The sequence below is a fragment of the Anarhichas minor genome, unplaced genomic scaffold, assembly GCF_050575085.1.
Source record: "Anarhichas minor isolate MPS153535 unplaced genomic scaffold, ASM5057508v1 ptg000020l, whole genome shotgun sequence".
Lineage (NCBI taxonomy): Eukaryota > Metazoa > Chordata > Actinopteri > Perciformes > Anarhichadidae > Anarhichas > Anarhichas minor.
Genome location: NW_027466466.1, coordinates 2516535 through 2543634, shown reverse-complemented (window position 1 = coordinate 2543634; position 27100 = coordinate 2516535). Strand labels below are relative to the sequence as shown.

At 42.7% G+C, this 27100-nt stretch overlaps 3 protein-coding genes across 4 annotated transcripts; all 3 read left to right on the top strand.

Moving 5' to 3' along the window:
- The first annotated feature begins 2 nt into the window (after positions 1-2).
- Positions 3-3205, top strand: cav4b (caveolin 4b). The gene is made up of 3 exons (XM_076095396.1): positions 3-227; positions 1330-1517; positions 3022-3205. The coding sequence occupies exons 1-3, from the start codon at positions 3-5 to the stop codon at positions 3203-3205; spliced, it is 597 nt and encodes a 198-aa protein (XP_075951511.1).
- Positions 3206-3795: 590 nt separating this feature from the next.
- fam50a (family with sequence similarity 50 member A) lies at positions 3796-13601 on the top strand. Of its 2 annotated transcripts, XM_076095445.1 has the most exons (13): positions 3800-4073; positions 4409-4493; positions 4677-4776; positions 6793-6923; positions 7385-7461; positions 8106-8172; positions 8341-8402; positions 8620-8696; positions 9547-9601; positions 10526-10574; positions 10726-10796; positions 11498-11608; positions 13298-13601. In XM_076095445.1, the coding sequence occupies exons 1-13, from the start codon at positions 3963-3965 to the stop codon at positions 13304-13306; spliced, it is 1005 nt and encodes a 334-aa protein (XP_075951560.1). In that variant the 5' UTR covers positions 3800-3962; the 3' UTR covers positions 13307-13601. The 2 variants fall into 2 exon arrangements, with proteins under 2 accessions (XP_075951561.1, XP_075951560.1); XM_076095446.1 differs by lacking the exons at positions 9547-9601; positions 10526-10574; positions 10726-10796; positions 11498-11608; positions 13298-13601 and adding an exon at positions 9155-9510 and having other exon boundaries at positions 3796-4073.
- A 150-nt stretch (positions 13602-13751) lies between these two features.
- LOC142954437 (interleukin-17 receptor D) lies at positions 13752-26110 on the top strand. The gene is made up of 12 exons (XM_076095448.1): positions 13752-14110; positions 18075-18159; positions 18950-19108; positions 20245-20363; positions 22237-22360; positions 22439-22477; positions 22580-22725; positions 22834-22908; positions 23486-23552; positions 23745-23888; positions 24051-24223; positions 24377-26110. Exons 1-12 carry the CDS (start codon positions 13985-13987, stop codon positions 24935-24937), a joined length of 1818 nt encoding a protein of 605 aa, XP_075951563.1. The 5' UTR covers positions 13752-13984; the 3' UTR covers positions 24938-26110.
- Positions 26111-27100: the final 990 nt, after the last annotated feature.

Sequence of the window (27100 nt, the reverse complement as noted above, 5' to 3'; positions counted from 1 at the left end):
GGATGATGATGGTGAGCGACGACTGCCTGGTGGAGTGTAAGATTGATGATGACAGCGATGAAGAACAGATAAACACGCCTCCTCCTCCCCCGGAGTTTGCGTCCAAAGCCCCATCCCCAGCGCCTGAACCTCTGACCCCTCCCACGGCCCCTGCCACGCCCATGCCCAGGCCCACGCCAACATTTCCTGTCAACAGGGACCCATATGGCATCAACCAGCACCTAAAGGTTCGCTTCCCCCTTTTCCACCCTCTCTCTATTTTGTATTCCAGAGCAGTGTTAGCAGTCGGTTTGATGTATAATAATATATCAAATAATAACTTCTCATCCCCCTCTGCTGCTTTCACGTGTGGTGTAGTCTCAACGAAAATAACGTCCACAAGGTATAGGACGTTTCTGCAAGAAGCTTACTACAACTCGTATTTACGTTTTTTTGTTAGGTGGCGAGCTCTGGTGGCCGTCGTAATTATTTTAAGTTGTGTACTATGTTACTACATTAGTACGTATGTAACTACATTAGTACGAATGTAACTATGTTCGTACGTATGTAGCTACGTTAGTACGTATGTAACTACTTTAGTACGTAACCATGTCATGTACTGCGTCATGTAACGTGATAACTAGGTCACAAACCACGATCTTTCCCCTAAATGTAACCCAGTAGCTCCATTTCACAATGACAAGCAGGTGTTTAAAAACAGAATTTCACAATGTTAATGTCACATCTATGTTGCTTTGTGAGTCATCGGCAAACGACGTAGTCTGTCGTCTAGGTATGGGGACGTGTTGGGTGTACCCCAGGGTTCCATTTTAGGCCCTATTTTATTTTGATTGTATCTGCTTTGACTGGAGTCTCTTTTTAGAAAATATACCATCCCTTATTGTTGCTAAGTTCATGACAAGCTGCTTTATTTTCCCTTAAAACCAAGCAAAACACATGATGTTCAGTCACTTCTAAGTTGTCTTGAAGATGTCAATGGCCAACATTTTAAGATAGAGGTCTTAATCCCCGGTTGCATAGATTTCACTAGTTGTGTAGGCAAACTCCTTGGGCCTCTGTCCTGGAAATTATTGCAGTTCAGCAAGATAATCTTCACAAATGAAGACCACTTTTATGATTTTTGAAGCGTGAATGTAAAAAAGCTAACTTAGGGCAATAAACAAACTCCACCACGGTCGTCAACAAAAATCTTCAAAATGAACTAGAAGGATAATATATATTGACGTAGAGCAAAACGTTAAAATATCTTGTGCCAAGAAGAACTTCAGTCAACACTTGCTCTATAAATAAACTGACTTGACTCGACACTCTCTCGTCCCTTGTCTGTAGGTGGAGGTCAGTGATGTGCTGGCGGAGCCGGCCACACCTCACAGCATAGACAAAGTGTGGCTTTACAGTGTTGCTGGCTTCGAGACAACTCGTATCTGGACATACCGCTGCCTCTCCTTGCTGCTTGCCGTGCCCTTCGCTCTCCTATGTGGTATTTTCCTGGCCATTCTCGCCTGTCTACACGTCTGGTATGCTGATGCAGTAAAAACGCACAATGCAATCCTTACATTACATTAACATGAATGATAATCAGCTGCTCATTTGAACTCAACTACAAATGCAATGTAACATTTAGCTTGTTGGTAAACTAACGGCTTACATTCCACCACGGAAGTATTTTAGCCAAATAATCTTAATTTAGTCAACCACGAAAAAAAGCACAGTTTTCCATTTTGATTTCATTTTTTTTAAATGATTGATATCTTTCTTTCCATGTCATGCACATAATGTGCCCAACCCTCGTGGGTTTCTAAGACATCAAAAATACAGCTGCAGTGGACACACATTCCATTAAGTTTCATTCAACTACAAAATGACAGGTTACTACACAGCTTGGTCTTGAACAAAACATTCTGCCTTCTCTCCCAGGCCTGGCAAATAAAATCTGCTACAAATACGATTCCTTTCCTGAAGCACAACTCAAGTTTTTCACAGTCATCCAGCCACAAGAAATCAACATAAATGGAAGTAATTTTACGTCAATGTGAGCCTGACATCACTAGACCAAATTGCCAATGTGAACTAGTTTGGAACATCCCAGTTTATTTTCCAAGGGGTGTTGTCAATGGGAGACTAGCAAGAAACCAGCGGCCATGTCTGTCTGTGTAGATGGCCAATCACAGTACAGTGTGCCAAGATCAGATGGTGTTTTATGAGTTTGTAATCTGCACTCTTATTTACAGTCTTTGTTTAAACACGCCACAATATCAGATAAACGATTGTGATTGGCTCAGCACGTCTAAGGCCGCTGGAATTTTTGTAAAGCGGAAGAGGACCAGCTGCATCTAACAGAGAAAACAAAGCTTTCAGATTCATCTGGTTCCCTGACAAATCTAATGCAGCATTTTCTTTCAAAACTGTGTAAATTATAGTATTTCTTTAATGTGTCTGAATGTTCCTGCTGTTAAAACAGTTGAGCATTTTGGAAATCATGTTAATTGACCATCTTGCCGAGAATCATATGAGAAGATTGATACCACTCTCAGATATTATAGTAATAGTAATATGAAGCTACAGCCAACAGGTGATTAGACTAGCTTAGCACAAAGGCTCAAACCAGCTACCCTGGCTTTGTCCAAAGGTAACAAAAGCCACCTACCAGCACCTCTAAAGCTCACGAGTTGACACATTATATCTCGTTTGTTGAATCTCTACAAACGTTGGTTGAAGATGGAGTCTTGTTATCACCGTGAGGTTTGCTCAGCAACCAGCAGAAATCGAGTCATGGGTTAACAATGACAATGCATGTTTTGCACCAGAAGCATTACCTGGTCAGGGATTTGTGACCTACAGTCAAATGAATTAACTTATGCATGCTACATACGCTCGCTGCTCCCTACCTGACCTTAGGCGACAAGGGCCTCACTATAATTTACACTCCTTCAAAATAATGAGTAATAAATCTGTGTGTCTTAACTCCTCTGTATGTCCTGACAGATTCCTTTGAATAATTCTCCCCCTCTCTCGCTCTAGGTTTGTGGTGCCTTGCCTACAGCTGAGCAACACCTTCCGTCCATGCCTACGGTCCCTGTGTATGTGTGCTGTGAATGCTTTCATCGCTCCCTTCTGTACGTCTCTCGCTCTCTGCTGCAGTCAAATCACCATTTCACTGTCGAACAGGGACTGGCATCAAGTGAGAGACAAAGAGACTGTATGAATGTGAGACATGACGAGTGATATCGAGTGAGTGAGTGAGTGAGTGAGTGAGTGAGTGAGAGAAATGATTGTGTCTTTTATTGTGATTTTTAATTGGCATAGTTCTGCATAATGTGAATGCCATTTGAAATGTTTTCTATATAAAGCCAATTCTTACAAATAATTTGTATTATTATGATTATTATTATGATAAAGTTGATTTAATCAATCAATGACTGCTTTTTAGTTTTTTAGCTAATCAGCAGAAAATTTATCAGAAATGTATAATTCTGGTCTTCGTTTATCAAGCAAAACATTTAAATTAATTTGTATAAAATGTTTTTTTTAATTTATCATTTAATAAATCAATCTTCAATGAGGAAAATAAAAGTTAGTTGGAAGACTTCTAAGTTTTATTCTGTCTTTTTTCTGTTTCTATATTTCTGTTGCATATTTCATTGGTGATTTGAACAATCCAATATACATATCTTTATTCGTCTCTCTCAATTTTACATAAATACATTTGCCTGTTGCTGTGGGGCGGCACAATTCCGAGGTTTCCTGAGGTACATGAAGGCATCATATATAATTACCCCTTAACTACCCAGCATGCACTCTGTCGCCGCCATTTTTCTTGTTGTGGTGTGCCGGGGAGGTCTGCATCTGCCGTCACAGTTCTGGAGAAAAACAATCTGTTTTATTTCAGAATTTAACGTCTCTCTTTGTTTATTGTGGATTAAACTTTCATACAAGCGAGCGTCGAGAGCAAAGAAAGCAACATGGCGCAGTACAAAGGAGCTGCCAGCGAGGCTGGGAGAGCCATGCAGCTGATGAAAAAGCGAGAAAAAGAAAGAGAGCAGCTTGAACAGCTGAAGCAGAAGATTGCAGAGGTTTGCCACTTAGCCTTTTACCCTAAGTTATAACATGTTTATTAAAATACCTCATAAATCAGCCTCATGACTGTTTGTCAAAACAATTAGCTAGGTATAGCATGGAGACCCCTGAAGGGGCCAGAGAGCTGCGTCAGTGAAGGAGAGCCGTGGCTGTGTTTTCAAACTCATACGTAACGTTTGAGTCCAGTTGATGATAATGTGAAGTAAAGCTCATATATTATTACCGTACAGTCTCCCATAGGCACCCTGCTGTCACTTGTACTGCTTTAGAGAAGTGGCAGGACAACCTTAACCCACCTCCTGCTCTCTGCTGTGTGTCTGTCCCCTCACAGGACAACATGGTCAAGTCCAACATCGACAAGAAGTTCTCAGCTCACTACGATGCTGTGGAGGCAGAGCTGAAGTCCAGCACAGTTGGTACGAGTCTGTTGCTGTTGGACGTCACGTGAACCCTTTACATTTTGAGATGTACAGTCACATACAGATGTATTTATATTTGTGTTATTAATGTATTGAAGTTGCACTACATTCTGTCACACCTTGACCGGCCGACAACGTGACCCAAAAAGGATGTTTGACTTGTTTGTGTGCCTCCGTCAGGTCTGGTGACGCTGAATGATATGAAGGCCAAGCAGGAGGCGCTGGTGAAGGAGAGGGAGAAACAGCTGGCCAAGAAGGAGCAGTCCAAGGAGCTCCAGCTGTGAGTTGGCTCGCTGTGAGCCCAGAAGCTTTTGGTTGGTGATGTAGAGCACGAGGCTCTGCACCGGTTCAAAACAAATGGTGCACATGAAGTCGATGCATTGTAGCAAGAGACAAACTATTGATTGCTGCTCCCAGCAGTTAAAAAATATATCTGACCAAACAATAGCACCAAAGCACAAATCCTGCAGATTGTATCCTAATCAGATATTTAACATTTAGCTCAAACTATGTGGACAGGGCTGTGCTTTTGTGTACTTGTTTTTTCATGGTTTGAGCAAGGCCCCTTTAAGCGAAGAGTAACTTTGTTATTGTTCAACCTTTTCAACCCTATTCTTCCAATGTGTTTGTGTCGAAGGGACTATTGGGGACAACAACTGTTTGAAATAGGTCAAGTTTTTGGGGAGCAGGCTGTAGCCGGCACCTGTGAGAGCGTCGGTGTAACGTTACGTTCACTAAAAATGCTTGTTGTGGCCGCTGATATACTCGGACTGTTATTGTTAGTGTCTGACAACATAATGGAAAGAACCCGACAGAGAAATACTATTTTCTATACCTATGGCATGAGCCATGAGTCTGTTTGTTAGTGTGTCCAAGTCCCGCTCAAGGAGACGTCTCGTTGTGAAAGCTGAATATCAGGGAGCAACAGGTCCCAGTCTTTACAGCGTTCCTCCTCGGGGGGGGGGGGGGGGGGTTGCTTTTAGATAACACTGAGCTGTGCTTTCTGTACTCCCAACACAACAAGCTCGGCTCCAGCCGGCACTCGCGTTCCCGCCCCTGTCTTCCGTCAACACGTGACCTCACCAGATTTCAGATCGAGGCTTTTCCTGTAGCGAGCCCCTTTCCATGATGTTGTCAGACACTTATAATAACAGTATGAGCCTGTCAGTGGCAAAACACAAGCACCTTTAGTGGACGTAAATTACATTACATTGCAACTTACAGTATATAGCGACTGCCGTCGTCTCGGCGCTTTCGCTCAATACTGGACCAATTTCAAAATATGTCGTCCCCCTTGGTCCTTCATAAGCAAAAACATTTGAAAATACAGCCCATGTTGAGACAAACAAAACTTACATTTAATGCTACAGCATACAACCATATTTTCAAGCAGTGGTTCCAAACCCAGGGTGGTTCTGTGTGGAGAAACTAGACCGGCCTGCACATAGCGCTGACCTCAGCAGCGTCCGACAACTTCAGGATGAACCGGGGCGCCCGCTGTGAGCCGGGCCTTATTAATTCAAATCAAAGGCTTTACATCACGTCACGGTTGGACCTCACGAATGCCCTTGTGGCTGAATTTGGAGCAGCCTGGTGCCGACATCTGGTGGAGAACCTCTAAAAGCTGAACTTTATTATGGTCGGGGTAGACTCTATCAGAACTATTTAGTGCGCCGTGTCGTCTGACCACAGTGGAAATGTAAAGTGTCGATATTATTGTTCTGGAAGGCAGAGTTGAAAAGTCGGGAGCTGACGTAATATTGTAAAACATAGGGTGACGAAAGAGAGCTGGAGAGAGAGGTTCTATAACAGGTCAATGTTTCTTACTGTGTAAAACGGACGCAGTTGGTTTCGTAGACTGTCGAGTCCTTTCTACAGATCGTTCTGCTTCTCGTGTTAATAAGCAGTTATGTGGTCGAGGATGATTTTCTTCGCAACTTCTTTTGTTTCCAAGTTGCATGAGACTTCATAATCGTAACCTCACGAGCTAGATGTTGTCAATTCCCGATTTGTAACAGGCGGTCCTCAAATCCACTCCTTGTGGAAGGCGGTCGTCCTCGGGCCGACTTCCCCGTCTCTCAGAGGCTGTGGCAGCTTTTAGAGCTGCAGTGAAGGAAGTGGCCATGTCTGGTTTGTCAGGAAGGGGGATAAATAACGCTCTGAATTTAGGATCCAGATTCGTGAAAGCACCGTTTGAAATGAGGACTGTTTGGCCATCATCTTTTTTTTTTTTTTTTTTGTGGTACGTCTACCTTTCTATTGTGGTTGTTCATCACTCACGCCTTTCTGTGTGCAGCAAGCTGGAGAAGCAGAAGGAGAAGAAGCGAAAGGAGGAACAGAAGAGGAAGATAGCCAGTTTATCGTTCAACCCGGAGGACGAGGGCGAAGAGGAGGAGGAGGAGGAGAACGAAGACGAAGAGCTGGACTGTGAGTGTTTGCGTCGTAGTGATCAGGAAACACACGCAGAGGATCGGCTGTGTGCTGTACCTCGCTCAAGCTTTTCTCATTTGATTTGTGTCTTGTGTGATTTTCCATTTAAATCATTTCAGGCTTATTAAAGTCCTTCGACGGCCTCTAGATTATTTTCTCAGAGCGATTGATTTATTGATTGCTGTCGGAATGTAATGAGATTATCAGCAAATATGACATCACTGTTTTTGAAGATTTCCAAGCCGAGCTTTTAATGTCAGATTTGATGATTTGTTCCTTCTAAAAAAACATGCCTATGTTGCAGAATTAGTTGCTTTCTCAATATATATTTATTATATATATATATAGTTTAGCCATTTTGTTGCTTATTTATTGTAAAATAACAAAAATATCATCTGGTCGTATTTACACTTTGGTTTTGCACGGATTAAAGAAGATATAACACGTTTGTCTCTCAGACTCTCCAGCTAGGAAGAAGTATCTGGGCAAAAACCCAGACGTGGACACAAGTTTCCTTCCCGATCGAGACAGAGAGGTGAGGCGAATGGGAATTAATCTTCTGCTTCATTTTTTAAATGCATTTATTTATTTATTTTTAGAGGGAAACCATCCTACTTGGCTCTCATTTCAACAAAAAGCTTGGATTGACAAAACCTTTCTACGGGTGCTCCGATCAGGACTTTTGGGGTTAAATACAGGCTCACTCTACTGTTCTTATTCTTGTTCTACTAAACCCAAACGCTGCCATCTGTCTGAGCTCAGCTGCCTGTGACATCGCAGAGACCGACCTCTGGCGGTGCACTACAGTTCATCAATACGGCATCATAGAAAGGTCAGCGTTGTTTATTTATGACTGTATCTAAACACCCTGGAGTACGTAATGCCACCCGAGCCTACTGGCGAGAAAGCAAGCGAACGAGTATTGTAAACGTTTCAATTCAAAGGTGTTGTGTGATCTGATCGGCCTCTATAGTATGTATGGAGCATCCTAAAGCCGTACCCTCAGTGAGTCTTTTCATCTCGTTCACACAGCGGTAAAGTTTACACTCTTAAACTGTTGACATGCTCATTTGTCACGTATCCTCTCTCTAATGTTTTGTGAATGCAACATGGCCCTCCTCTAAAAAAAAACAGGTTACATTTTCACTTCTTGTGTTTTTGTCTGCTTTCTGTGTTCAGGAGGAGGAGAATCGTCTCAGAGAGGAGCTCAGGCAGGAGTGGGAGCTCAAGCAGGAGAAGATTAAGAGTGAGTCGAGTGTAACTCTAATCACAAGCAGACATTCCGTGCACAGCGTGTCTCGTTGTGGTCAAACGTGTCAGCTGTGAAGAATTCCTCCCTTTTTCTGTCGTTTCCCCGCTTTACACGCACAAACATGCACGCTCTCAGTCCCAAATAACGTTTCTGTGTCTCCAGGTGAGGAGATTGAGATCACGTTCAGCTACTGGGACGGCTCTGGACATCGTAAGACTGTCAAGGTAAAGCACGTCGGGCCGCAGCACCGGTTCACTGTTCAGTTCGTAAAAGGCCACAGAAGCTGATGTGAACCCTGTGAAGAGAATTGATAACGGGGACATGTACGGGCAGATAGCAGCCCACTTTCCCCACCGTTCCCATGGTCACACTGTACACTTAACATCGTGTTTACTCTCTTTGAGTCTTCATGATGTCTTTGTGTGTATTTTTCGCCCGCAGATGAAGAAGGGAAATACCATCCAGAACTTCCTGCAGAGGGCGCTGGAGGTCCTCAGAAAGGACTTCAGCGAGCTCAGGTGAGAGGACGAAAAGTAGTCTCAACCAAACACACGCGGTCAAAACAACATCAGTGAATAGTTGCAGGAGAGGAAACATCAAATGTCGTAAGGCAAGTTTATTTGTAGAGCACATTTCAACAACAAGGCAATTCAAAGTGCTTCACATAAAACCATTAAAAGCATCAAAACATAAGGCAAAAGAAAAGGAGATTTAAAAACAATTAAGAACATTCATTGAAACACTAAAAAGCAGTGTAAGAAGTAACGTACAGTAGTAAAATGCAGAAATGCAGGAAATTGAATAATATCCTTGAAAGCCCTTGTATGGGATTATAGTCCTCTGGTGATATAGTTTTGTAGATTTGTGTGTCGTCTGCATAATTATGACAAGACACTTTGTTGTTTTCCATAATCTGAGCTAGTGGAAGCATGTAGATGGTTCGTACCGTATTATATTAACTATTATATTGCAACAGCATCCTGTACGGCTCATCCACCAACATCATCAACAAACTACAATACATCCAGAACTCAGCAGGCCGTCTGCTCTCCCACTCCACCAGAGACCGCATCACCCCAGTCCTTCAGAACCTCCAGATGCAGTTGAAACTCTTATTTGAAACCAAACCAACTCATATAACAGAGAGACATAGACACACATGCCAGAACTCACTCAGCTACACACACACACACTGTGTCTCCCTTCTCCCACTGCAATGATGACATCAAGCTCTGTCGTCTGCCACAGCGACGTCTCTGATAACCTTCCAGCCCCACACACAGAGGCTTTAAACCCGGGGAAATGTCGTTTCACATTTATTCTACATTAATGTGTGAATTCATTTGACTTCATCTCTTCTTTGTGCAGGTCTGCAGGAGTGGAGCAGCTGATGTACATCAAAGAGGATCTGATCATCCCACATGTAAGCTCCGACGGCTCAGCTGCTGCTTGACTTTGTTTTGATTCGGTTGGTCTGGCGTTCTGGTGCTGCAGCTTATAGGACACCTTCAGTGTTTATTTCTCTAAATGTTTTTATTATTCTCGAAGAAGGTTGAACTGAAAGGATGTCAAAGAGCAACAGTATGAACAAAGACCCAATGTCCCCTTCCTTCTCATCCAGCCCATGCCTCTACTGGACAAACTGAAAATAAACATCAAAAACCTTCAAAAACAAATAATTCATTCATTAAAAATAATTTATAATTCACCATCATTGTTACTTATAGCCCTCCTAACCAGCAAGGCTCCTCTCGAGTTATTCATGATGCAAACTGTCTTCTCAGTCAGGAGACCAACATGATTATCACAGTTATTTTGATCCATATTCAGATCACATTTACTCTCTCGATTATTCATTGATTTTAGGGACAAGATATTTAGATTCCACTTCCACATGAAGTGCTGCAGAGATGACGTATCTTTGGAGGGAAACCCAGGAACCTAGCATCGCTGTGGTTCCCTCGACAGACAGCCAGTTGGATTATTGCAGACAGTGAGACTGGCCCCCTTTCACAGTTCATCTCCTAGAAGCAAAATAGAATCAAATCAACAAAGCACTGCTTTCACTTTACTGTCGTGCTACATTCCTGTTAATGAAGAACTGTTCAAACGAGTGACATCCATTATATTACTCTTCTACTCTGGACTGCGGGTTTCTCATAGACTCTAGCATGACAGCTCCCCCAAAGTAAAGCCAAAACATCTTGAAACGGAGCATTTGCAAATTGGAGGGCGACATACCTCAAGACATGCTCTGTGTGGACGTTGCTGTTTTTTATTCCAAATATTTGAGGATGTTCTAGTGTAGAGAAAGAGTTTAATTTGTCTTTGTCTGTTTCTCATTCAGCACCACAGTTTCTACGACTTCATTGTAACCAAAGCCAGAGGCAAATCTGGTAAGTGAACAACATCTTTCAGCCCCATTCTCTTACTAAACTGTGATTTGTTTTTGTTACACTTTTAAAGAACACCAAACATTGCACCATGAGTATTTGCTCCGTACTATATATGGAACACCATGAAGTTGAGCTGTATATCCTCCCACAGGTCCCCTCTTCAGCTTTGACGTCCACGATGACATTCGACTGGTGAACGACGCCACCGTTGAGAAAGACGAGGTGACGATTTTATTTTACAGCAAAAACAAGAGATTGTGAGAAGAAATGAACAGAATTCTTTGGTCGATCTGAACCACTGAACCAACCTTGATGTCCGAAGGAACTAAAGATGGTCAACAGAACATCTACGTATCGGTCAAAGGCCGTTGTTACACTTTCAATGCGACCCGTGTCGTCCGATCACCATTAACTGTCGAGTCTGTACGCTCCGAGATCAGATCGATCTGATCGGCCAGGCCTCGTGTCGAGGTGGCACATCTGATCACAAAAGAAGCATTAAAAAGAGGAGTGTAACCACGGCCAACACTGAAACCCTAACAATTACCAAGACCACTGTTTTCTTTCTGTTCTTTTTAAGGCTTAAATGCGTGAGTGGCTTACAATATCTCTGCTTTATTTATTGCTGGATGAATGTCTGGAAATCTGTTTAGGAATTTGGCTGTTTTCTTTTTATACATTTCACGATCGACTGCTGCACCTGTTAGATTGATATTTTTGTCAATGTAACGTTCCTGCTAAACAGTCCTCTGCTGCCCATATTCACGGTGGAGCTACTCACACGACTATGAAGCTCAACTATGTTTTCTTTGTCATCTTATGTCAGTAGGTCAGTTCATACGTCTCAACTTGAGGAGTGGATTCTTTTTTTTGGGGGTTTCTGCGTTTAGAGAGCTAATCCAGTCTTATTATTTTGCCTCAAGTCTCATGCAGGTAAAGTGGTGCTGAGGAGCTGGTATGAGAAGAACAAGCACATCTTCCCCGCTAGTCGCTGGGAGCCATACGATCCAGAGAAGAAATGGGACAAATATACGGTGAGGGTCTCTAAATGAGGGTCTCTAAATGAGGGTCTCTAAATGTGGGTCTCTAAATGAGGGTCTCTAAATGAGGGTCTCTAAATGAGGGTTGGTTTTTTTGATTTTGCGTTGAACTTAAATGGCGAGGATTTAGAAACTGTTACCAATCACAATGTTGACTGTGACGAACCCTCCTGTCTTCACTTTATTAAACTATCCAGAACTCATTTAAAAGAACAAAACCTGTTGAGGTTGGTCTCTGTTAGCTGCACAAATCTTTAACCTGATGATGTGCACGTTTGTCAGATTTGATCATTAGCATAACCAGAAGCAATTGGAAGTGTGGTTGTTTGAGGTTTGAGGTGCTTATCCACAGTCGGAGTATTACCTGCAGTAGGTGGAGAAACAGACAAGCAAAGCAATGGTACTGCTGTAGACGTATTTTAGACACCTAGATGAATCTATATCAGTGAAAGTGTACGTTACGTTTACAATGTTATCGCCGGTCTACCAGCCCTGTAAGATGGGGAACTGAAGCCGCTGTGCTTCACACAGCAACACAAACAAACCAACCGCTTGGTAGAACAACAACCCCTGTGTTCTGCGAGGTGAAAATGTCAAAGGAGTCTTAAAGAGAGCATCGATAACGGCATCAGTTCCCCGTCGGCAAGATAAAATGGTAGAAATATTCGTATTAGAGTGTACACTTAAACTGAATCAGCATGCTCTCTTTCATGCCACAAGACTCCATTAAAAACAACAGTAAGTTTACCTCGTGGGACACGAGAGCCGCTGGTCTACCGCTGCCTTGAGCAGTTAGTTTGTTCGTGATGTTGTGTAAACCACAACGGCTTCAGTTCCCCGTCTGTCTAAGCGTTGGAAATATTCCAAAGTTAGCGTATATTTAAACTGATTGGTTTTAGGTGTGTAGGTAGTACATTGCTTTGCTCCCATGCTGGTACTTCTGTCTGATTCTCCAACTCCAAACTACTGTAGGCAGTAATACACTGACTATGGAGTAGTACCTCATATAACCCAACTTCAAAGAACCCAAACTCTCCCTTTGTCTCTAGTCGGCTTTATATTTAATTGTATCCAGTCTGATTGAGGCTTTGTGATTTTCGGCCCTGTGGACTGAGGCAGCATCTGTACTTGTTTTGTAAATGATGATAAAGGACAGACTTACAAACTCGGAGGTAAACTCTGAGATCATGTTTTCACAAAAACGCATGTGGCTGAAATACATCTACACATGTCAGGGAAAAGAAGAGGAATGGAAATGTATACTTTTAAGCTCTCATCGGGGAAACTGGGGTAACAGCCCTGTGGTTGCAGTACATCACCGCTCCGTCCGTTCCGATTGTTCTGTGAGGACAGAAAGCTCCCCAGCGTGGTGGAGCTGCCAACTTCTTCTTGCATGCGCACGCTATGGCATACCACTGGCCCACCCAGATGCCTGTCACACACACACACACACACACACACACACACACACACACACACACACACACACACACACAGAGACGGTTTTTCTACCACCTGTTGATGAAGAAATAATGTTTAATTTAAGGTCAACTTCGGAAACATAAAATCAAAAACACTCAAGACCGCGTGACTAGATCTGCTGAAGAAGGGCACAGATATGTTTAGATGTGTATATTTCTGTGACATGCTTCAGCCCTCATTTTGCGGTTGTTTGTTTTTCAGATCCGGTGAAACAGCTGTCCTCTCCAGCCTCTGGAATCCCAGATGCAAACTTGTTGTTGTTAACGTCCTTCTTATTTTACTCTACATATTTCATCAATGCTTTGTCAGGATTTGATCAAAGTATTGATTTTTTTTTATTTATTTTTTTTACTTGGTATTTGAAATACTAGTTTTCCCTCCAACATGTATTTGAACTACCAATGCAATGTTTCCTGTGAAAACAAACCCCACGCTCACATGTGTACAGCTCATGAACATGTCTCAGCATCGATGCATAATAAAATGAACTTGGCTCCCGTTGAAAGGATGTTTGTCATTCCTTCACACTTTTAGGTCAAGTGAGAACGCGTTGTTGTTATCCGTGAGACTTTTGGGATCCGAACCCACTCCGTGCCTCCTGCTGCCACAGCACAAAACCAACAAGTCAGGCAGCGTGACTATTAACAGAAAGAACGCTTTACCTCCGCCCATAGCCTGAAGACACCACTCCCCCTCATCATCTTTTCTGCTTCCTCCCAGGTTCCTGTCACTTACTCTCCCGCACCACGAGGACACTCTGACTTTAGATTCCACCTTTCGCACCGGCTGTGAGGCTTCTTAGTCCACTCAGTGTGTGTGTGTGTGTGTGTGTGGGGGTTTGAGGTTCCAGTGCTCACAGTTGGACCATGCCTCGCTGGCTGTAGCAGCATGTGGAAGACGACTCTTGTTTTGTACCAGCTCCTTGCACTAGGTCGGCCGCTCCGGGCTCAGGATGACGTCCCCGCCGCCGCTGCCATCACTCCCCAGGACTGCAGTCTAAACTGTGTGCAGCAGGTAAACAGGATAATCGCGTTACGCCTTTGACATACGCGCAGACTAAGTTTTCTGTAATGCTGAGCTAAGATGTATACTACTTTTTGAAAAACATGCTGCTTCTTCTTCCTTTGGCCTGCCGTCGACAGAGGAGGAGCTGTCCTCCTGCTCAGACAGCAAACATGGACGTTGTGTTTGTGCTTTAAAGTTTAATAACTGAAATTCTTATCTTGACGAAGTAGACGTTTCTGAATCTGCACAGCCGTTGGGGATTCATTTGTAACTGGCTTTCATCCCGCAGTACATATATTACATAAATGGTTCATTTTCATCTAACACGTCATTGTGATTCCAACAACGTGAGCCTCAGATTGAGTCTTCGCTCCAACTCAGCGGTTTTGTATCCAGAAACCTGAAGAGACAAAATAAGTGTGTCTAGTTATTAAACATCTATTTATGTGACAATATATAGATCTGCTTTTTCTTCGATGTTCTTCAAAGCGTTATTCATTTGACTTATCGGAACATTCTACCTGACTTATTCAAATAACAAACTCTTTGGTCGACTCAGTTCTAACCCAGAGCAGTGGTTCCTAACCTGGGGGTCAGGGCCCCCCACGCGGCCGCGAGAGAAATCTGAAGGGTCACGAGTGACGAGAATGGGAGAGCAGAAGAAATATTTTTCATGATGTAACATCATTTTCTCTGACTTATTTTCTAATCATTGATTTTGCTTGTGGATGACTGGACATGTTCATGTCCTGATGCCCCGAACCTTTTAAAAATCCATCAAATCTGAGGAGGAAGAATTGCTCTTTGGTTGAACAGGACAACACAACTTTATAAAGGGTCCCAAGGGAAAAATGGTTCAGACCTACTAACCTAGAAGACGGGTACTGTAATCCTATGCAAGCTTTCTAGGTCGTGCAAAATACAATGAAATGCAGACTGATACATTTGAACAAAATCCTGTCCCACAAGTAACCCTGAACCAAATTTACCAAAACATTAAATCTATATATAATATAATAATAGAATATAATTCTATATAATGTCTGAGGCATCTCTACTTGACTGGTAGATCATTGTTTCTATGGTCAGATTATGCATACAATCTCTAATCCATAGATTGACAGTTGTATAAAATAAGATAATCCTTTATTAGTCCCTCAGCGGGGACATTTACAGGATTACAGCAGCACAGTGGACAGTGCAAACAAGAGACAGTAAGAAAAGAAACAAGATTAAAACAAGTATTATAAATAAGTAATAAAACGGTAAAGAATATTAAATAAATAAAAGTAAAAACCTATAACTAAAAATATTATATATACAGACAGGATATTCTTTTATTGCACGGTGTTTTTTTAAAATATTGCACAGATGTTTTTGTGTTGTGTGGTCCACTGGGAGTACAGCTGGTTGTGCAGCCTGACAGCGGCAGGCAGGAAGGACCTGCGGTACCTCTCCTTCACACACCGGGGGTGAATCAGGGTGGCTGCACAGAGCTGCCAGGGCGTCCCACATGGGGTGGGAGGTGTTGTCCATCAGTGATGAGAGCTTAGCCATCATCCTCCTGTCTCCCACCACCTCCGCCATATCCAGTGGACACCCCAGGACACTGTTGGCCTTCTTGACAAGTTTGTTTAGTCTCTTCCTGTCGGCTGTCGAGATGCTGCTGCCCCAGCAGACCACTCTATAACAAATGGCTGATGCTGATGCACAGAGTCGAAGAAGCACTCCTGAGGACCTCCGCAGATAGTCTGCTGTATACGTCTATATAAGATATAAATCTCCAGCCAGGAGCTCATCAAAGATGATTGTGTTTTTGCAGCTTTGGGAGACGCCGCAGTACCGCACCAAATAGAGCTTCTTCGGATATTTTTAACATGTCAGAAAATAAGTTGAACTATATAGATCGCCCAAAAAATCTGTTAATTTATCATTTAATTTGGTATTTAGGTTTAAATTTGACCAATTCAAATGGTGTTACTTTATGTTGTAAAGGAAACTAAAGAGGATTGCATCATATTTAATGTATTGCCACATGTCCTCAGAAAGCTTAGGAAGAACAAAATCTCGAATTGCAAGCACGTTTCTGCAGAAAACATCTCAAATGTGCTCGGGACTGGTGTGTTATCTACATCTTACTCACACGTCTAAAAGATCTCTTTTCACTGAAGAAAGGTGCTTTCCAAAGTTTTTTTCTACTTCAATTGTTATAGATACTGTATCTCCCAGCATCTCAGATACTAAACAATTTTGTGTTTGTCATTTTCTAATATCTACAAGGACGAAACCTCCCCCTTTACTAAAGATCAGACAAGATGTTGGAAGCACATCAAATTTAATTCATCTGTGTAAGAGTTTTATTTAAAAAAACCTGTTTCCCCTTAGAGGGCGCAGATATGTGATGAGATTTACTTTGGCAGACAACTCTTGAGACACACTCGTCCCTGTGTGTCCTGTTAATTGAGAGCAACACCCACATTGTGAGTGTGCCTGTTGAGGGCCTCTCGCGCTAGGAACGTTTATAATGATGTCGGCTTGCGTGCAAGCACTTAGTTAGGCTACTTAAAGGCTGACGGTTAGTACCCAGCCTGACAGGTTAACTGCCATTGCGTAAACCACCACGCACACACACACACGCACACTTTCTCTGTCGCCTCTTTAATCTTCTCTACCTGTCAGTCTATTTAAGGTCAATGGTATGGTAATGATATGCTATGGCGTCTCTACACTTGCAGGGCAAGTCGGCAATATGCACGAGTGTACTTTTAATAATATTTACTCTGTTAGAAGAAAGGTTTCCTTCTTAAAACAGTTTGACTCGCACATTCTGACATTACTGAATCATATTTTGGTTTATGAATTCATGCCTTCACTATGAATTAGTTTCAACTAGTTCAGGTTATGTAATTTGTTCCAAAACAGAAACCCGATACTGTGAATTAGAACAACAAAGGGTCTGTTTCTGAATGTTTCAGAAACCTTTGTTTTTTGGTTCAGACATTCATGTTCCAAAGGATGAATGGTATAATTTAAATTTGCTAGCTACGCTCAGGTCAAAATGTTTTGTTTGTCCAATACTACATTTCAAGAATACGGTTTGCAAAACTACAAGTCATTCCCATCAGCCTCAGCCATAATCTGATTGGTGCTAAGCAGCAAATGTTAGCTTGCTAATAGACAAGGTAAGTGCAAATGAACAAGGTAAATGTTTTCTGGCATTGTGATTGTGGTCTCCTGAGGCTTCACCTCTATTAATCATGAGGTCTTATTGACGAATGCAAACCGAAAGCTCAGATCAGTGTGTGTCTGTCCCTCTCAGATGTTTTGTTAAATGAATTCCGAGATGGCTGGAGCCAGCTGATAGCAAGCCACCCGCAGTCGGGAGAGACCTTGATTCACGGTTCCTACCGATGCTGCAGTGGATGTAGTGTATCCACTGACGTCACAGTTTATGAGATTGTTGTGATCCAAGACAGCTAATGTTTTTGGCATCCGATCACGTCTTAAAGGGTCTTATTTTTTCACTTACCTGTAGTGCTATTTATCAATCTAATATAACATCTATAACAATGTTTCATAATATATGGTTTTGTTCATTTCTTTTTTTTCTGCTGTGAATTCGTAATTTCCCATTTGGATAAACAGAGTTTCTTTCCTATCTTGCCTCTGATCCAATCCTCCTTACTCTTGGCAGCTGAACAAGAATGTGCTCAGTCCTGGAATAGTGTTGATGTGAGTTTAATTAAGGTGATGTTAAAATTCAACACAATTATTGTGTCTGTTTTTCTTGGGGCGTACGACTGTGTGCATATCTGTTTTTGTGCTGTGTTTCCATTAGTGTTGACCTTCGTTCATCCAGGCTGTTCACCTGGCGTGAAACTGACACGATTTGCAAACAACATACAATATGCATTGGTAAAAAATGCAGTTGAAAGTGCTAAGTCTGAATTAATTATTGTTTTCTCCTCTGCAGGGAGGACCTGGTTGTGAATACTGCAGAATAACCAGAGCTGATCTCAAGAGGGCTCTGGGCTTTAACTCCATCAAAGGGTTTGGAAGTAAGTCTGATTCCGACGGGCTGCACTGGAACTCACCGCTTTGTCAAGCCTTCAATGCACTGAATCCTTTATTGCGTAAACATATTTTGGCAGCGGTGAGATGTTCTCTACAGAGTCATTTTTGTCCATAACCTGAAGTGACACTTCACTGCATCATAAGGAGCAGATGCATCGGCTTCACTTTTCAGACCTTGAGGTTGCCGCCTGCTGCTGGCATTGGCAACCATGCTGCTAATATTTTATTTTTATGCAAAGATCAACAACATTTGGTCCAACTGGAGTCACGTTAACCAACCTCATGATTATTTTTAGCCAAGCTAGCTGTGTAGCTCTCTGGGTGGCAATATCCATTCGTTGGTCGGTCCACCACTTTGGTTCAAACTAAAATATTTCAACAGCTATTAGATGTATTACCAAGAAATTCGGTTCAGACTCTAACATTTCAAAGGATGAATGGTTTAACGCTACGCTAGCTAGCCACAATCAGGTCAAAATATTCACTTTTCCATTTACGTATTTTAAGAATAAGGTCTGCAAAACTACTGACATTCCCATCAGCCTCAGCTGTACTTTGTGTTCGGTGCTAAATAGCTAAGGTTAGCATGCTAACTCGCTAGGTAAATGTAAATGAACAAGGTAAATGTTTCCTGTTTAAACATTAGCATGTTAACATTGTGATTGTGGGCGTAGCAATTAAGTACAGCCTCACCGAGCAGCTAGCAGGGTTGCAGACTACTCTTGCTTTGATATACTGAGACATTGAATGTATCCATTGCTTTTTGCTCCTCAGGTTGCATTCCCTGGCCGTGTTTTGAGTTGCTTGGAAGAGAAGACCGTAAACTCTGTCAGCACTACGTCCAAGCGCCGAATGATGTGAAGGTCGAGTTAGTAAATGAGCTAGACCCCAAATCGGACACCGTTGTTGTCTCCTGGAAGCCCAGCTACTATGGTATGTTGTTATGGATCGACAAAGACAGTTTCATGCACGCACGTCATGAAGTGGTTCGGTTGGTTTTAAAGTCTCTAGGCCAGGGGTCTCAAACTCAAGGCCCGCGGGCCGAATCCGGCCCGCGACGTCATTTTATGTGAATCCGCGAATCTGCCAGCAAAAAAAAAAAGTAAAAAAATTAATTAAAAGTTAGACTTGATAATAAAAATATCCCCATAGTCGAAATTATGAGATAGAAAGTCATAATGATGATAGAAAGTCAAAATGATGAGATACTTAAACACACAGTCATAGAAGCAGCTCTTTGGCTGGTTACCCTACATGTGACATGTAAATGGATTGTGAGTACATTGAAGATACTTTAAACTGGCTTTAAAACACATGAAATACTTCACGTGGGATTGTGCAAACGCACCCTTGAAAGGATTTTAAGCTTTGAACAAAGTTATTGTAATAACTTGTGTTTGATATTTGTCTTTGCTATTTTCTTTAATAGTTTGATCTTTGATAGAGTAATGTGGGTTTCTTAACCCTAAAGTAAAAGGATTTAAGTTATAATAACAGAAATGTGCTTAAATATATTTTTACATTTATATAACTGCATGTACAATATTTTAACACTTGAATAAACAATAATCAAATGCAGAGAGTTATTTACCAATATGTTACGAGTAGTTACATTTACAACCGGCCCTTTGTGGGCGACCGTGATGCTGATGTGGCCCAGAGTGAAAATGAGTTTGAGACCCCTGCTCTAGGCAGTTTTAAAACACATTCATAATGTCGGGGACGAGTTGCCTCACCAGAAGTAATTTCTCATATTAGGGTGACATAAACAAGATTTATTTCAGGTGAAACACAGTGAGTTATTACTGAAAGGTAACAAAAGTATGACTCGCACAGTGAGAATGCTTCAACGTGTGAGAGACAGCTCCATTGATTATTCAGTGTATGACTGGGTCTTTGACAGGTGACAGTGTAACAGACTGTCAAGTCAAAAGCTTAATAGACCATGAACTGAGCTGTTTGAAGCACATATAGCGCACCTACGTATTTTACATTATTATCAGTATATATCTGCAACTTGGATGTTCAATTGCCGCAGACGTCTGTGATGCCAATTTCACTTTGCGCAGGGATCGCCTTCCTGCGAGGCTTTCAGGTTTCCCTCCAGGCCTTGGGAGGGACCAGTGTTGCCTGCCAGCTCTTTCTCTTCCACCGAAACCTCTCCCTCCCTGCTTCACATGCTCAAAGGGTAGGTAGGGCCCCGTCTGGCATGTTGTTTTTGACACAAATTCTTGCTACAAACAAAGTTTCGAAAACCGTACTTTTCAAATAAATATATTTCTATTCAGAGTGGATCCTTAATCTTTCCCACTGCCTTACAAAAGAAAAACAAATCTTTTCGTACTCACAAATCATGACCCGGCGATTGTGGAATGATGCTATATTTTGGGGCACATAGCAGTGGCATCATCGTTCTAAAAACTGTAAAAATATGTGCTGAGAGGAAACAGCTGTGTGTCCTTCAACTTTTTGTTGAAGGACACCCAGAAGCTGTAAATTTCACAAAGGGGGCTTTTTATTTATATCGCTTTTTATTTTTCGAGAATGTCCAGGAGGACTTTACGTCCCACGTCCTGTACTACGTCATGCACCATTGGATAAGATCCCAACTAGGGAAAAGGTAGACATGCACGCTCAATATTAACAGGTGATAGTGATGATAATGGAAATTCAATGTATTTTATGTACAAGTATTATTACACATTATTAGTTTATCCCAGCTTTGACAATGAAAGAAACACATTGTTGCGCTGTCAAAAAATGTTTCGGTAGGAGCCGGAGACTGTATGTAAGAAGTGGACGTAGGCATCGTGACGTCACCCATTGGTTTGTGGACCGGCGTTTTGAAGCCTTGAGTTCGGCGAGTTTACCGTCACCATCTTGGATTAAGGAAGTTATCATATTTGGAATGCAGGGGAGAGACGTAGAGACGCCGTCATGTCAGATCTAAAAACAAACCTGGATGCGTGTCAGCAGCAGGCCTACGTCAGGGAGTCAAAACGTTTTGTTTCACATGACTATGCCATTACAATAGAGAAATTGTAAATGCTTAAAAGAGAGTGCCTTGGATTTTTCTTGCGGTTATATTGTTGCGGTGTATTTGCCCGTTACTAGGCAACAGTTTGCTGTCCACTTACCGTATTTTCCGCACTATAAGGCGCACTTAAAAGCCTTTAATTTTCTCAAAAAACAACAGTGCGCCTTGTAATCCGGAGCGCCTTATATATGGATCAATTGGTTAATTGGTTGATCCATACTGGTTGTACACGGCGCTCTGTCAAAATGTTTCAGTACGACTGGTAAACTACAAAGCCGCACCGCGGTAAACACCGGTACTGTGCTTACTCCTAGTCCAACACCACTTGTGTGTATAAAGACCCCAAAATGGCACCTTTCAAGAGACACGCTTACGACGCTATTCTATTCTATGCGCCTTATAATCCGGTGCGCCCTATATATAAAAACAGTTCTAAAATAGCCCATTCATTGAAGGTGCGCCTTATAATCCGGTGCGCTTTATAGTGCGGAAACTACGGTACTTCGTTTCTGTTGCCTTACGTTTTTTACATCTCTGTCCACGCGTACGTTTGTCCATCCGTGCCGTCCATTCTTGTGGACGCAAATTCCCAGGAGGGCATTTATTACATTTTCGCACAAACATCCACTTAGACTCAAGGATGATCTCATTCGATTTTGGAGGTCAAAGGTCAAGGTCACTGTGGCCTAACGTCTGCCTCGTGCTCATGATATCTCGGGGACGCCTTGAGGGAATTTCTTCAAATTTGGCACAAACGTCCACTTGAGTTCATGTTGAATACCTTGAAAACAACTAAACATCATAAAAAACGACTAATTGACTAAAGAAATCTTAGTTGACTGAGACCAAATTGACCGATTAGTCGATTTATAGACTACCAGGGGGTGGCCCTAAAAGTTGAAGATAGGGGACCTATCACATTAATGCCGTTCTAAAACATTAATAAAGCACGTGTCAATAACTCTCCTTATCAGATAAAAGTTTGAATTGAAACCAAGGTCACGGTTGCCGCTGCATTCTGCAGGTGTACAAGTCGGACCCTTTCCCCGGCCTCTCCCTTGGGTCCCAGTATGCTGTTACCGTCATGGCTCTGCCAGTGCCAGAGGAGTGGGAGAAGTTCTACCGCAGCAAGTTCTTCTCCACCCGCTGTAAGGCAACTTTTAGCTCTGAGACTATTGCCAAAACAATGTTGGATCTATAACAATGTGTACATTGTGGTTCCGCAGCATGTGCAGAGAAGAATGGTCTTGAGCAGTGCAAAAAGGGTGAACATGTTTCTCATTGTTCCCAAATAAACTGGTACAACAATGCCATCTTGTGATGATCACCTTTACATCTGTCATTATTTCACGGTCTGGTTGTTGTAGACTGGTACCCCAAAAACATCGAGGTCCAGCAGGAAGGGAGTGACATCACTGTGACCTTTAACCTGGCTCCCCCAAACCTGGGCATCAGAGGCTACTTCTCACTGTGTTACGCGAACGGCTTGAAGAAATACACAGACATCACACCTGTCAGTGGTTTCAACTTTAAATGAATACCTTGAGTCTGTTATTTGTGTTGTAGAAATATTTGATTACCACTTGAACCTAATCATTTGCTATGAATTTTATTTCCTTAGAATTCCAGCAAAAACCAAACTCACCACAGCTATCAGCTGAATGACCTCGAAGAAGGAACCAATTACTCCTGCGAGGTAAAATGAATTATAACTTCATCTATGCTTGACACTATTTGCATATTATATAAAAACCTCAGGGGGCCTTGTATTAAACATGTGATATTAAAATACTTGTGTCATATATATGTTTTATATGGGCTATGCTACTTCATACATTTTTATTCTTTCTTTCTTTCTCGTTGCTAAACAAATAATCTTAACTCAAGGGTCCACTTTTTTCTGGAGCTTTCCACCACATTTGATGAACTTCATCAGTAGATGGAGTTTCCTCAAGTGTCGTGGAGATGGCCCAGTTCACATTATGTCACCTTTTATGAGATATGGTTGACGACGCCAGAAGTGGACCTTGAGTTAAAGCTGCACTGTTCAATATGTTTGTATTAACTATCGATGAAATGACAAGTGTAATGTCAGAAGCAGTCGCCAATTCTCACTGTTTGCTAATACGTTCACCACCTCAACTTAAGGTGATTCTAAAGTCAGTATTGTGTTCCAGCTAAGTGGCCTAAATCAATCAATGAATGCAGGTTTAAGATCATTTTGTCAAACTACAAGGTGTCCAACGTCAGGAATAACATTTCTCGTGTCACAGATTGCAGCTAATGAAGTGGATGCCGTGAGGAAAACATTCAATGTTCGAGTCTTGCACATTCAAAAAGGTAGGGGAGGTTGTTTTGGTTGCTGCTGATCCTCACGATGTATAAATCTTTTTGTTGTGGAGATATTAAGAGAACGAAAAATATAAAACATTATTTTTTAACACGAGTATGATCGGTCCCATCAGATAAGCACATTACCCAAAATGTCTCTGTTACTGAATTGTCATGTAATCTCAACTCCCCCATCCTCAGGAGGCTCCCTGCCACTCTCGGTCACTCCCTCATTGGCTCTGATTCTTCCACTATCCCTGGCCGTGGTAGCCATGTTTGTAGTCTTATTGGCTGCTCTCACCAGGAGGCCCAAGTTCTGGATGAAGAAACTTGACATCAAACCAGGTGCCAAGACAAACCAAGTGCTTCGTGTAAAATCACTGTTTGCATCTCATGAAAGCTAACTGAATAAATAATTGTTATTAATTGTAAACCCGTTCTTTTTACGACTGTGTTTTCCTCTTCGTCATCACCGAGCAACCAGATTTCTGTTTGTCATCCATTCAGATGTTATCAAGCAGCATCAGGAGAGCGGGACTCAGGAGGAAGTGATGTCATTGACCAGGAAGAGGCTGACCCCTCCTCGTCTTCTGATTTGCTACAGCAGCTACGATGGCCCCGCACACGTCAAAGCCGTCATGCAGTTGGGGGCCTTCATACAACAGCACATGGCCACTCAGGTAGCGGACGTGATGTTTCATGATGCATTGTGCTACAGAAACAGATCTTAACTAAGCTAATTACTATATTGTTCAATTCTTTGTTTCTTTAATATGATGTAAATGTTATTAGATTATTTTGTTGTGACCATGTTCTTTTATTTTGCTCCCCAGGTGTGCCTGGACCTTTGGGAGTCTTTGAGCGTTGCTGAGGAGGGCAGCATGGCCTGGCACTGCCGGCAGATCCGGGACAGCGACTTCATCTTGGTGATCTGCTCACCGGGCCTCAACCATAGGCCGAAGCCTCCAGGTGGTGGCGATGGCGGCGGCGTAGACGAGGAGGCAGACGGAGGGCTCTGCTTCGGGTCCAACGCCTTCAGCTCCAACGCAGCCGTCCAGCTTATCGGAGAGGAGGTGGGCCGAGCCAAAGCCGGGGGCCAGGACCTCTCCAAGTACATGGCGGCCATTTTTGATTACTCCGAGGAAGCGGACATCCCCACTGAGCTGAGGCTGGTGTCTTACTATACGCTGACAAGGGACTTGCAACTGCTCTTCTCACACCTCCATACAGTGGCTCTGCACGGGCCGGGGCATTACTTGAAGATCAACCATATCTCAGAGGAAGGGTATACTGAGTTGCCAGCCGGAGAAGCTCTGCAGTGTGCTATCTGTGAGGCTCGGCTGGCAATGACGGCAAAGAGGCATCACTCTGTGGCAGGGCTGGGTGTCATTTAGAAAATTAGGACGCTTGTACCAATACCGTTAAAGTGATACCGATACCAATACCTTATTCGATACCCAACATATGAATGGATGCTGTGTGCGTGTGTGTGTCCCACTGGCTAGCATATTGCCGCGGCCCTGCACAGCGATCATACAGCGGTTACTGCTGTTAACCGCATTCCCAGACCGCATCGGAGCGGAAGCGTAAAACCTCGGTTATACTTTTCCGCTGGGACGATCTTGCGGACATGAGCTGACGTGGAATCGTGACGAGGAAACGTTTAGATCTTTTATACACCACGCATTCTCAAGACCGCGTAGCTAGAAATCAAAGGGGGCCGCGTCTGATGGTGTGACGGCACTCTGGCCGCACCAACACTCGTGATCCTCGAAATGCGGCAAGCATGAGTCACGCTCAACGCCTCCCAAGTCAGCTCTGTCAGCACTGATATTAGCGCCTTTAGCACCGTTAGCTACTCTGACGTCTCGGTGTTCAGAGCCCGCTGTATGGGTAGTAGCTGCTGCGGTGGTGGACCAATCACACGTCGCATTAAATTAAGGAGTGCTTGTAGTGATTGGCTGCAAGCAAGACCGTACAAATCGAAGCTGTGAGAGTCATACTTCTACAGTCCCTGCTAATGTGCCCTTAAGCAATCAACTAACTAACTGATAACCTCTGCCTCAGCTGTGCACTTTGACCTCCAAAGTGCGTTTACATGCCACATGTGTGCGTACTGGAAGGATTTGTAAAATAAGAACAGCGTTATGTGTGTCATGGTAAATAAAGTAAATCTCTAAATAAGTCTTACCGATGTACTTGGTGGACATTTCCTCTGTTTTCTTACTATGTCATGTAAAAATAAGTATATTTATAATATAAGCATTGTCATGTGTTTATATATTAACTATACTTACTATTAACTATCTCATACACAAGTTATTGAAGTTATTCTGTGATAACGTGTGCCTTGAAGTGCACATTGTTTAATATGTGCATAGTTAAAGTCTTGGCTGTTGTTTATTTATCCATGTGCATCGCTCATATACTTAGGAATGGATTATTAAGTCATATTTATTTTACTTTATGCTGATGCAAGGATAAAAGTGAGCTGTTCTGTATTTTATTCTATATATGGATATATGGATTTGTTATCGTGTATCTAATAAAACAAAGTGTTCTCTGGATCATCAAATATGTATCCATGACATACTTGGCCAAAGAAGATATTTCACAAACAAAGAGTGCTGATCATCAGCAGGGCGAAGATGTGAAAGTTACATCGGGCAGAAATAAAACCGGGTCTGATCCATCAAGCGTAACTTTTAAAGTTCCTGGTAGTAGCTTTAAGAAGCTTCATGTTAACCCGACCCGGGGGTAAAGGATCTCACAGAACGCTGGATCATGTTACATTTTGACCTTTTTATTGAATTCAACACCAAACAAAGATAATTATGCGTAGGAAGGAACTGCACAGCCCCAAAGAACATGTTGGTCTGTTAGTGTCTCTTTCTTGACCGTCTCGATGTGCGCCGATGCTGAGAGCTTCTTCGGTGCGTGTGAGCAGCTTCACAAACTCGCCACCACAAAGGAAGCTCAGAGCGACGTCTTCATCGCACAGGTGGGTTAGTGGCACTCCTCATCCTCCTGACCAGGGCTGCCGTCTTCTTCATCCCAATGGTGACACACTGGTTTTGGGGTCTGGAAGCAGGTCCGGTGCGGAGGTGTGTTCGGTGGACTGCTGTGGTTTCTGCAGCTTCCTGAGATGTTCGGCTGGCTGACGTCGAGTGCATCAGGAAAAGAGTCCTGCCCTGACACCCAAAAACAGATCATTAATATTGATACATATGTGATGAAATAACATGATGATATGTAGAATATTTAATCTACAAACAGGATGTAATGAGCTACTATGAAGAACATTCATTGTCTGTGATTCTGGCGGTCCCTGTGGACTAAAGCGGTAGTGTTTCTGAGCGCCTTTAAAAAACCTCACATTCTCATCATGTGTAGTTCAAATGACTTACTTGGTGGACTGAAACACCTCTGCTGTCCAGTTTGCCCTGCTCATCCTCTTGACTGCTGGGGGGAGGTAGGGTGTTGGTGGGGCTGGCAGTTTAGGGATCCAGCTGATGGGGGTCTGGAAGACAGTTTGGTGTTCAGTGGGCTGCCACAGC